This window comes from Anomaloglossus baeobatrachus, chromosome 2 (genome assembly GCF_048569485.1).
Source record: "Anomaloglossus baeobatrachus isolate aAnoBae1 chromosome 2, aAnoBae1.hap1, whole genome shotgun sequence".
Lineage (NCBI taxonomy): Eukaryota > Metazoa > Chordata > Amphibia > Anura > Aromobatidae > Anomaloglossus > Anomaloglossus baeobatrachus.
The window spans coordinates 774,761,159-774,773,734 of record NC_134354.1 but is presented as its reverse complement, the minus strand read 5'-3'; the positions used below and the strand labels follow the sequence as shown (position 1 = coordinate 774,773,734).

General features: G+C 44.7%; 1 protein-coding gene across 8 annotated transcripts in view; it reads left to right on the top strand.

Moving 5' to 3' along the window:
• The window catches only part of GRM5 (glutamate metabotropic receptor 5), a 535,313-nt gene that overhangs the window by 500,295 nt on the left and 22,442 nt on the right, over positions 1 to 12,576 (top strand). For 4 of the 8 annotated variants that reach the window (XM_075337560.1, XM_075337564.1, XM_075337559.1 and 1 more), the window contains exons 8-9: positions 2,984 to 3,923; positions 9,752 to 9,799. In XM_075337560.1, the coding sequence (XP_075193675.1) occupies positions 2,984 to 3,923; positions 9,752 to 9,799 (988 nt within the window). Of the gene's footprint in view, positions 1 to 2,983; positions 3,924 to 6,087; positions 6,125 to 9,751; positions 9,800 to 12,576 lie in introns of all 8 variants that reach the window. The other 4 variants (XM_075337566.1, XM_075337565.1, XM_075337562.1 and 1 more) reach the window with 2 other exon arrangements.

Genomic DNA, 12,576 nt, shown 5'->3' with positions numbered 1-12,576 from the left:
AGTTGGCATGGTCTATTTTCATAAATACATTTAACGTGCCCATGGGGTCCCAAGGGTTACTCGTCACTGGGCCAGTGTTCATTAGGGTTGTCCCTGTTCCGTGACCCCGGCAGTGTCAATAAACGGGGGAATGATGAGGATGGGGGTTGTAGTTACTCTTGACACCACCTGTGGTGTGCATCCAAGTGCAATCCGCCGCTGCGGGAGGTCTTCTCTAGGGCGGATGTTAACGCAGCTCAGATGGTATAGCTCTCCACAGGCAGAGCTCAGGCTCCAGTGTGGATGTTGGGAGTAGTAGTCCACTCTATTAAAGGAGCACAGGGTTGGAGGCGGTGAAGAAAGGGAGTTACACAGAGGTTGCAATCAAAGTTTTTTACACACTGATATGTCACTGGCTTTGGACTACAGGTCCCCGCTGTCATGGGCTCCAGCCGATCCCAGATAGTTCGGCGGTCAGAGCTGGTGGGTTTTTCTGTGAGTTCTTCCTCCCTGCGCTGTGTTGAGTGAGTCCCGGCGGTTTGAAGCTACGCAGGGACCCGAGCATTTGGATTGACTCCTTTCCTGTCCCGTATGGCAGGCAGCGCGAGTCTGTTACTGGTGCCGCTGTTGTGTCATCAAGGGCGCCACACAATAATTATGTCGCGGGCGGCGGGGCGCTGCGCTGCGCTCGCTAACGCTCGGGTCCAGTGCTGCAGCTGCTGCTCGGTGGCTCAAGCGGTGGGCCGGATCCGGGGACTCGAGCGGCGCTCCTCGCCCGTGAGTGAAAAGGGGGTGGTTTGTTTGGGGATTTAGTCCGTGACGCCACCCACGGGTTGTGGTGAAGATGGGCACCACCGCTGCTGGTGACGGGGATCCCGGGATCAATGGTAGGGAGCAGCTGGGATGTTGTTTTCCCCCTCCGTGGGTAGGGGTTGGTGGTCCTGGGGCCCGGTGGTGTGACGGGGAGGCAGGGTTGGTGAGGTGCAGGGCTGCAGGGACAGCGCCAACGGTGCCGGATGGCACGGGTGTACTCACTCAGCAAAAGAGGCACAAAGTCTCCGGTAAACCAAACGGCAGGATGGACGGGTCCCGCAGCCGGCTACAGTGTATCTCCCCGGACAGGTGATGGCGGCTGTCTCTCCCTGCACCTTTGTGTACTGTGTTGACTCCAATGGCTTCCCAACGGTAGTCCGCTCCCCGGTGTGTAGATACCAGAGGAGCCCGTTTTGCCCACAGGCGCTGGCCCTTGGACTTCTAGCCGGTGGCGGTGGCTGTATCTCCTCACGGTGTGAGCGGTTGCCTTCAATCGGGACTTGGTTGTTAGGGAACCCCGGGGGTTCCTGTCACACTCGGATTTGACTGCTAACGGCGGCTCCAAGCCTGATCGGGGTCCGATGGCCCTGCCTGGGTGTACTTAGCTTCACTCCGTTCCCCAGTCCGATACCGGTGGGCCACCCCCCAGCCCCGGTCCTTATGGCTCTGCGGATTTCCACCAACTCCTGCAGACGGCCACCACCGTCTGCTAACCTTGCTGTCAGTGTCTGGGCTCCGACCCAGACACTCGCAGTTCGTGACCTCTCACTTTCAACTCCTGAACTATCTGACCGCTTTTCCCGCCTCCAGGCCTGTGAACTCCTCGGTGGGTGGGGCCAACTGCCTGGCTCCGCCCCACCTGGTGTGGACATCAGACCCTGGAGGGAGGCAACAAGGGTTTTGTGTCTGACCAATGTAACTGTCCGGGGGTGGGGGTGTGTGTGTGTTTTGTCTGTGGCTACCTGGCTAGTCCAGGGCACCACATTTACAACATGCACAAATATGTACTCTGCATCAGGTAATGTGAGGCCAATTCAGATAATAGGAGCTGAACCGGTATCAATCAGCCGATTGCCACAGTCCCAAAGCAAAGGAAACTACATGCAAAAAAATGATTTCAAAACGAAAAGTTTCTCTTTTGCTTGGTATCCCAAATCAAATTTTTCCAAACATGAATTTGAGACTGTAATGTAGGTAAGGGTAAGCAGGATAAATCGAAGAACTGAGGATTAAAATCTTAAAAATGATAAAAGGTTCAAGGATTTAATTTTTTTTATTCTCGAAACTGCGCCATTTTGGTTCATGGTTTACATAAGGTATTATAGCCCATTGTCACTAAAATGAATGCGGGTGAGATGCTTCTGTGGCGAAACCTATGGACAAGAATGGCACTGTTTTTGGAAAAGAACAGGCCCTTATTAAACCCTGGACACCCCCTAAAACCCCAATAAAGTCTTTACTCGCCTCCTGTACCAGCTCCCTTCCAGCGGTGTCCAGGCTCATGGTGCTGGGGCTCAAGTAGAGGTTTGACATCACGCGAGCCTCACATCCTATCAGCGCCAGCTTTCTTCTCCCTGCCTTCGGACCAAACAATCAACAGGAAGTGAGCGCTGCGGCTGCGGTCACTTCCCGTTGATTGACTTGTTTGGTCTGAAGGAGGGGAGACAGAAGCTTGTGCTGATTGGACGCGGGCTCACATGATTTCATAACTGTACGTGAGCCCCAGCACCGTGAGCCCGGACACTGCCGGAAGGGAGCCGGTACAGGAGGCAATTATAGACTTTATTATTTTACCTGCGGGAAACATTTGGAGTTGGAAGGGATTGTCATAGTAGTGGACAACCCCTTTAAGGTAAAAGCCTCACATGGAGTCTTAAAAAAACAAGTTTTTAAGGGGGAAACTCTCCTTTTTGGCTGAGTTTTTGGAGGAGACTTCCTTTTCCTGAAGTGATTTGGAAGAGTTTTGCAATAGATGTTTTTCTTGAAGCATTTTGCATCCTTCTGACAGTGCTTAGTTTGCATCAGATTTAATTAAGTGACATGAACTTTTTTAAGTGGATTTTGAGGAGTATTTTGGAGCAGATCTGCTAAAAAAGTAATCAAAAGATTCTGTGTGAATATAGCTTAGCAGTAACCACATGAGTTGTGCTTGAGTTGAACATGAATAATTTTTTCAATCTTTGCCTTACAGGATGTATTCAAATCCCGGTAGAATACCTCCGGTGGAAGGACCCTGAGCCGATTGCAGCTGTGGTCTTTGCATGTCTAGGTCTACTTGCCACCATGTTCGTCACAGCAATATTCATCCTGTACCGAGACACTCCAGTAGTGAAGTCATCGAGCAGAGAACTGTGCTACATCATCCTGGCCGGCATCTGCTTAGGCTACCTGTGCACCTTCTGTCTGATTGCGAAACCTCAGCGGATTTATTGTTACCTGCAAAGAATTGGTATCGGCCTTTCGCCAGCGATGAGCTATTCGGCTCTCGTGACCAAAACCAACCGCATAGCCCGGATCTTGGCCGGTAGCAAGAAGAAAATCTGTACAAAGAAGCCAAGGTTCATGAGTGCCTGCGCACAACTGGTCATAGCTTTCCTCCTAATCTGCATCCAGTTGGGAATCATCATTGCTCTGTTTATCATGGAGCCTCCGGATATCATGTTCGATTACCCGAGCATTCGAGAAGTCTACTTGATTTGCAACACCAACAACCTTGGAGTGGTGACTCCACTTGGCTACAATGGCTTGTTGATCTTGAGCTGTACCTTCTATGCATTCAAGACTCGAAACGTGCCGGCCAATTTTAACGAGGCGAAGTACATCGCGTTCACCATGTACACCACCTGCATCATATGGTTAGCCTTCGTGCCAATCTATTTTGGTAGCAACTACAAAATTATCACCATGTGCTTCTCAGTGAGTCTAAGTGCCACGGTAGCTCTTGGCTGTATGTTTGTGCCAAAGGTATATATCATCCTCGCAAAACCAGAAAGAAATGTCCGCAGTGCGTTCACTACCTCTACAGTGGTCCGAATGCACGTCGGGGATGGAAAGTCCTCTTCAGCCGCCAGTCGGTCCAGCAGCCTTGTCAATTTATGGAAAAGGAGAGGTTCTTCTGGAGAAACGTTAAGGTAAAAGCTCTACATCCAAAAATGAGTTTGCTTCTGTTTTAAAATGGAACGTTGATCGTGGTACACTCTTTATAGTATCATCACTTGTCTCAGGTTTAGTGCTAATATATTTATAGTGAGACAAATAGGGGTTGTAGGAGATTAGAAAATCAATCCGGAATAGCAGACATGGCCAACAGGCAAAAGTGTCGCTGTTTCAGCTGTTTTCAAATCTTAGACAACCACTTTCTAGTGTAATTTTCAACAACTACCTCTATAGGTCATGCATTGCCTAAAGTCAGTATCATTGCAAAACCAACCGCTTGGTCTCATGCTCTTCATGATATAAAAGAGAGAGTCTCCAAAATGGGGCCTGCAATATGTTGCCCATTTTCGACACTCAAGAGAGAAGAACTTGGGACTTGTTAATTCCTTTACATAAATTTAAAGGGGTTTTCCATTCAATTGAAAGTTATAATATCATAGCGATCCTCAATATGTGGCTATGCAAAGCCCTGTTTGAATACAGCAGAGGTGTGCATGCTTCTATGAGACAGCTCGAGAGAGATAAGTTCAGCCGTTGGATTTATCTGGTAGTCTCATAGACAATGAAAGGAGCGGAGGTTGCATGTTCTTATGGGATGGCTGGAGAGAGACAAGTATAGCACTAGGCTATTTCTGGCAGTCTCATAGGCAATGAATGGAGCTGAGGTGTGCATTCTCCTATGGGATTGCTGGAGAGAGACAAGTACAGCACTTGGATATTTCTAGCAGTCTCATAGGCAATGAATGGAGCGGAGGTGTGCATGTATTTATGGGACTGCTGGAGAGAGACAGGGATACCACTCAGCTATTTCTGGCAGCCTCATAGACAATTAATGGAGCGGACATGTGCTTGCTCCTATGGGACGGTTGGAGAGAGACAAGTACAGCACTTGGATATTTCTAGCAGTCTCATAGACAATGAATGGAGCGGAGGTGTGAATGTTGTTATGGGACTGCTGGAGAGAGACAAGGATAGCACTCAGCTATTTCTGGCAGCCTTGTAGGGAATGAATGGAGTGGAGGTGTGCTTGCTCCTATGCGACGGTTGGAGAGAGACAAGTACTGCGCTCTGCTGTTTCTGGCAGTGTCATAGGCAATGAATGGAGCTGAGGTGTGCATGCTCTTATTTGACTGCTGGAGAGAGACAAGTACAGCCCTCGGATATTACTGACAGTCCCATAGACAATGGATTGAGCAGAGGTGCGTATGCGCATCCCTACTCTATAACTCTATAGAGACTAGGCTCTCAGTGGTCAGATCCACCAATTAGTAGGTTATCCTTTATCCTATGGATGTGGAACAACTTTCAATTGTGTGAATACTCCCTTATGTCTAGACCCTGATCTCATGTTCCTCTGGAGACAGAGATAGTGTACTGATTCTCACCACCCAAAACCAAAAAAGTTGGGATGATCAGGTCTGGGCTTCATATTCTCACTGAGTTCCATGGGCTGCGTTTTTGGAGTGTACGCCCTTAGCAGAAAAGCATATAATGTGTGGAATTAAAGTATACAGTATGCCACATATTCACTCATTCCTGGATTTTTTTTTGCTTACCTTTTTGAAAAACCCAATGAGAGTAATATGGGTGAGAGTGATGTCTTTAGAGGTACAGTCCACCTTACTATGGGACCTTCGATGTGGCCTTCTTCTCCACCTGTAGGCCTCAGTGTCCCAGAATCCATGTTTATAGCTTAGAGATGGCCGCACGTGCTTCATCACCACCAAGAAGATGCAGAATAAGGGGTTTTCTTATCCTCCTTCATCGCTGGTGGCATAATTAGTACTTGCATCTATGTCATAGTGTCGGAGAAGGCCTAAAGGCTGCTCTGCTCTAGTCTCAGAATTGGCCCTTGGTAGTCAGGGACCCTATTACAGACACTATAGTGGAGGGTGACCGGCATGTGCGGCCTCAGATCTGTTCCATCATCATTCAATTTTAGCAGGAGTCAACTTACAAAGGTGTGATTGCAAAAACTGTCCTATGGAAAGAATCAGTGTGGCCCAGAAGTAATGACATAAGATATTGCCGTAATCTTCATTGTTGTTATCCTCCTATTGCTTTCACCATTGTTTTTTGTCTTCCCCATTTTCATTTCCATCTCGCGTTTTTACAGTAGTTTGTTCTTTGTTTTTTCAGTCTTCGCACCTCCATCATCAGATCACCCGTACCCAATGTAAGTCATTCAACGAGCCATTGCTCCCTATCCATTTTATGTTCTACCCTGAGTCACCTCTTTATTATTGTAGTTTTTCAGGTTTATGTAGTTTTATATTGTACTAATCAATAATGGAGAAGATTCAATAGACCCTGCTAAGAAATTTAAATATATAAAGGGTTTATCCTCTTCTTTCATTAAAAAAAGAACTGTTCCAAACTGGCAACACTGGTCTGAATGATCCCCGCCGGCATCCTCTGTACCGCTGACGTCTCTGCACCTTTTCTGGTGGAGGCGGTGTTGGTCAAAACTGCAACCAATGATGGTTATAATGGTCACGCGTTGGAATAGGCATCGGGGTGACCATCAAGAGGAGCAGTGGGAGATGGATAGGGGATTATATGTATTTTATTATTTTTATAACACACGGTGTCTGTTTTTTAAAATTAAAAAGGGTGGACGAGCACTTTTGGAAATAAGATCTTACTATGTCAGACCTTTTTAATTAGGGTTTCCACTACTAGGATAACCCTTTCGGACTCCACATGGTTCCCCCTGTAAAATAAAGCCTATACTCACCACCATTACTGCCGCCCTTCCTGTGGTGTCCAGCCTCACGGTTCTGGGGCTCATTTGGAGGTTGTAACGTCACACGAGTCCTGCCGGCCTCTTTCTCTGCGCTGTCGGACCAAACTAATTAATGATCAGGAAGTGAGCTCTGCGGCAGTACTCACTTCCTGTTGATTGCTCATTTGGTCCAAAGGCGAGGAGATGGAAGCTGGCGCTGATTGGACATGGGGTGCTATTATTTTACCTGTGGGAAACGTGGAATTTGAAGGGGTTGTTCTAGTAGTTGACAACCCCTTTAAAGTAAAGGATCAGTGTAACACCCTCATACTATTGAGAGTAACTGGCTACCATACTTATCAACACATTCATTAATATTCAAGCCCTGTCCCCTGAAATGCCCAAAATCAGGCACTTTTGGGTGGGACTTCCATAAACTCCATCCCCTTCATTGCAACTTGCCTGATTGTCCTGCCAATATTAGGACTGTTGTAGACATGCATTAAACAATCCCCCAAAAATTCTGAGTAGGTGGACAAATGATGGAGGGTGGGGGAGATAAGCGAAAAAACTTTCTGGCACCACTGACAATCGATCAGCTGTACTTGGTGCTGGTGGCCACAGCCTACAGCCGGAAATGCTCAGTTGCGGAGCTTCCCCATCAATTGATAGTGGCCCCGGCCGTGTACTGCACATCTGCCTCTTATTGATTTGATTGGGAGCAGATGGGCAGTACTCAGCTGCGGCCCCTATCTGAAGACAGGGCAGCTATGGAACTGAGTATTTTCAGCTGCCTGCTGCTGCCTGCACCGAGAACATCTGATCGGCGGGGGTGCCAGCTGTCGGACTCCGGCCGATCAGATATTGATGACCTCTCCTAAGGAAAGGCCACTCATGTTCTGATGCTTTCTGAGTCCCCCCGCTAGACTCTTTTTTCTGGTCAGCAAACAGGAAATGCCACTTAACCAATCACTGGCTGAGGCAGGTTACTTCTGTGGCCAGTGATTGGCTAAGCAGGCATTTCCTGTGTGTCATGATGGGACCAGGAAGTAGAGACTAGCAGAGATCGGGGGGACGTCTGAACAGGATGGGAGGAGGATCAGTAGAGATGAGTATTGCTTCTTACTGATAGGCTGAACAATCTCTAAACAATTATTAAAATGTAGAAACTTTGTCTTTTTAAAATTAAAACTAACAGACAAATTAAAGTTTTGAGTTTAGAAGCATAAGTACTTGTCAAATATATTCTTGCCAAGCTCCTCCACTAATTCGGGCGTCACACGGTATGATCTATCATGCGATTGCACGAGCGATCGTTCTCTCCCCCGTCGTTTGTGCGTCACGGGTAATTAGTTGCCCGTGGCGCACAAAGTCGTTAAACCGCCGTCACACGTACTTACCTGCTGAGCGACCTCGCTGTGGGCGGCGAACATCCACTTCCCGAAGGGGATAGGGACATTCGGTGTCACAGCGATGTCACACAGCAGCCGGCCAATAGAAGCGGAGGGGCGGAGATGAGTGGGACTTAAACATCCCGCCCACCTCTTTCCTTCCGCATTGCCGGCGGGAGCCGCGGGACGCAGGTAAGCTGTGTTCATCGTTCCCGGGGTGTCACACGGCGCGATGTGTTCTGCCCTGGGTACGATGAACAACCGGCGCCATTAAAAAAACCCAATTGATTTGTGAGCGATTCTGCGTCGCTCGGAGGTGTCAAAAGGAAACGACATCGCAAGCGATGCCGGATGTGCGTCACGAAAACCGTGACCTCGAGATAGCTCGTCTCGTGTGACACCCGCATAAGGAGCCAAACTTTGGCTCATGACAAGACAAATGGAAAGGGAAATACTGCCACTAGGGGCAAACAGGAAGGGTAACCCCTAAAACTCACCCTGAGCTCACTGAGCTCTGAAGATGGTTTTTTTCACGCCATGCGTTGATCTTCTACCCTAAATATGACCCTAACTAGTGTGCAGGGCAGCAGGAACACTAGTCCTGCTATATGATAAGGACAGAAAGGGAATAAGACAGACATGGCTAAAAGAAAGTTCCAGGCAGCTATCTCCACAAACAAGACCAAATCAACTTTCTTTCTACTTCTCACACCTCCACACTGATACCAAGGCTATCACTGGCAATTACCTAAGCTAAGAGGTGAGTACTTATACCAGAGGGGAGTAGATAAAACAGAAAATGATGGAAATCCTTAGGAAGCAAAAGGGCAGCTTTAACCCTTGCAGCACCAGCACAAGAGAAATCTGCAAGGATAGTCAGAAAGCACAGTAGCTCCAACCAACGCAGGTGTAGCCACGTGTTGCGACCTCCTGAACCCAAAAATAGGCAAAGCCACTACTTCACGTTGTGATAGCCCCATGACATGTCTTTAGCGATTAATGTGAAGCTTTTTTTATTGGGCTGTACAAACGGCTTCTAATTTGCTCCAGTGGGAATTCACCGTATAGACCTGTAAGCTTATACCCCGTCTACGGGTGCCAAAATGCCAAGGGACAGTAGAGTTAGGTGCAAAGTTTGTCCCTGTGTCCATTTGCTGTATACGTGGCTCCCTAATGTTGTACCATCTTACTCAAAATCATCACAATACATTGCCAGTTTTACCAAGCAGCATGTCAGTCTGTATTGCCCAGATGGTTTAATCAATCAAGGTGTTTGTGAGTTGAAAAAAAAAAAGTATGTGAACCCCCCAAGAATAACAACTTGTTAGAATTTTTTAAAACCGGTCTTATCTATTGTTATAAAGAGTTTTGGGCTAAATTACTTTTACTAATCAGAAGTATTTTTCTGACTTTAAAAAAAATTGAAGAAATTTGAAAAAAAAGTTTGAAAAATTTGAAATGGATGGACAGTCACACAGTTTCCAAATGGAAGACAGTCAGCACGGTAGGCCAAAATGTACAGGAGTGTCCACCCATTACTTTTCTTGAACTTGGACTCCGCCGACTCACAAAACAAATCACAACATGGTAGAAAAATACAAAAAAACACAGGTCAGATTATGTAGACACTTATAGCATAAACATCTCCCAACAGAGTAACGCAAAATCATGTTTCTTTCTTTAAAAGCTGGTCATTTTGCTGTTCATCTGAGGATGTGATGAGCCAAGAGAAAAGGTAAGGAAGGATATAAATGTGTAGACCTTCAGATAAGTCAAAGATACCTAGGTTAGAAGTACAGCTGTAGAACGTTGCAGGTTCAACCAAGCCCTTGTACCCAAGGGGTTCGACAGGTCCCTTAGCTAATCACGATACCAATGTTATAAATGCAACAGAATCAAAGGCAGTATTCTTTAAGATTTTGCTTTGGAGCCCAAGATCCTTAATTTTAACCCCACTTTTGTACACTGTGGATCTGAGTCATCATTTGCAGGGTAATTTTTGTCACTTTTCTTTTTTTTTTGTCTTGTGGTATTCGTTGATGTTTCTTGTGGCCAAATTCTTCAATATGGCGTACGTGGTCCTTTAATTTTGTGGAGGCTCAACAACTCTCTTTGTTTTTGTCGTTAACCTTTTTTTGCGTCGCATGAAATTTGTTGCCGTTTTTGTTTTTTTATAAAATGTACAATTCAATCAGCCAAAAAACATCTGGAAACCACAAAACCTGTCCAGAAAGACCAACATAGAAAAGACAGAACAACACATATAAAATTAATTTAGATAAAGGTGCATATGAAAAACAAGCAAAAAAACCCAAAAACTAAACAAAAAAGGTAAAAACGCAAAGATGAAGGGGGACCAGTGTATTTTTATATGAATCCCAGGAAAGAAATAAAGTAAAACTAAGAGAAAGAGAGCGCAAAATAGTGTCATATCCAGATATTAAAATAAAAGTATGTTACTGTACACTCACCTAGTGTGGTTGTGAAAGTCACAACCAACACAAAAAGCATACAGATAATGGCGGCTGCCGCAGCCCCATGTGTAGATATCTTCAATGCTAGAGAGTAAAAGGGGTTAACACCGCACTGTCGCCAAATGATGATAAAAAAAATGTTGATTTAATGAAAGATTATTTTATTCCATAGTTCTACTCGTTTCGAGGTGAGGACCTCTTCTTCAGGTCCACAAAAATCAGAAAAATCAACAATACATCTATCTATTGTTGATTTTTCTAATTTTTGTGGTCCTGAAGAAGAGGTCCTCACCTCAAAACGCGTAGACCCATGGAATAAAATAATCTTTCATTAAATCAACAATTTTTTTATCATCCTTTAGCGACAGCGCGTCGTTAACCCCTTCTACTCTTCAGCATTGAAGGAAAGAAATAAAGAGAGAAGTAAAGGAGCTTCATGGGGGTTCATAATAAACATCAAACCTCCTGACTATGTATTATACTCAGCCCAAATTTTAGAAAGTATGGGTTGTAATAGATGATGTAGGACAGTAATCTTCCTGGCCACAGAATATATATATACTGCTCTTCCTCTTGATGTTACCCTTAAAGGGAATCTGTCAGCAGGTTTTTGTTACCTCATTGGAGAGCAGCATGATGTAGGCAAAGTGATCCTGAATCCAACGATGTATCACTTAGATTATTGGGTGCAGCCGTTCTGGCACAATCAGAATTTTTAGATTTAGCAATGTAGCAGAGCTGAGAGAGCTGTCCCACCCATGCCAGGCTCACTCTCAATGTACAATCAGAGGAAGGAGCATGCCTGATTGCCGTGGCGGGACATTGTAATCTGAAAAGTCTTGCTGTGTCCTACTTCTTAAAAAAAAAAAAAAAAATAATAGCAAATAACACATCGGAACATAACAAGACTGACATCCCTGAATTCTCTGTCTTAACCGTTGCAGCATGCTGTCTTCCACTTACATAGCAAAAACCTGCTCACAGATTCCCTTTATTACCATGCCACACTTAACACCAACCATATGTTGTGTTCTTGGTGGAAAAACAATGGTCAAAGCCACCTTTCTCAAACACGAAAAGTTATGGTGTGGTAAAAGTATTATATTTGAAGATCGCCTCATCTAAGGATGCTTTTTCCTAGTCATTTTGCCATCTTTGAAGATGCAAATTTGTTGAATATGAGATGTCTTCTTTTTTTATTTTTAATACAAATCTTAACTTTAGATAAATTATGAAACATGATTGAAGTTATAAGAAAAAAATAAAATCACACAGAAGAAATTCTAATTTTTAAAAAATGTTCAAGATGACTTTTTGAATTGCAGTCTGAAGAAAGTTGCAAAAACAAAATATCCCAATAAGTTTTGTAGCTAAGTGAAGAATCCGAGCTCTTTCACATTCCGTCAAGGTTTGATTATTAAAGACATGTTAAAAAACGTTTTTCTAGTTATGAAGTATAAGGGTTTACATACTTTTTCGGCCCGATCACCTTGTCTGATGAAATCACATGTTCAATATAGTTATGGCATCTTGAAATCTTTAGTGCATTGATTAGTAATATTCAAAGGGGATTTCCGGCAAACAACGTTGAGGAGTCATCGTTAAGATACGTGATCGATAAGTGGTTTGTTAAGGTCTTTAGAGTTTAGACCCCAAACGCTCAGCAGGATAAAGAGACCACATTGCTCTTCAATGCTTAACTTATTGAGGTGTCAAAAAGATATTTTCATTGGTGGTGTTCAAGGTGTTAAAATCCACATGATAACTACGAGGAAAGGACAGAAGGACTATGACCTTCATCTTTAATTACCCTGTTTTGACTTTTCCTGAAAGAGTAATTAGTGTATCAACTCAAAGACTTTCTACTTTTGGCACCCAAACAAAACTTATGTCAACATTTTTTTTTTAAAAAATTAGGTTCTCCTTAAAGAGTACTCATCACTTGCCATAAATATGTAATTTTGTTACTTGGTGTAAATGCCGCTTTTTCCCTGAATCCAACGTTGTTTTTCTTTTATTCATGCGTTTCTCTGTTCAT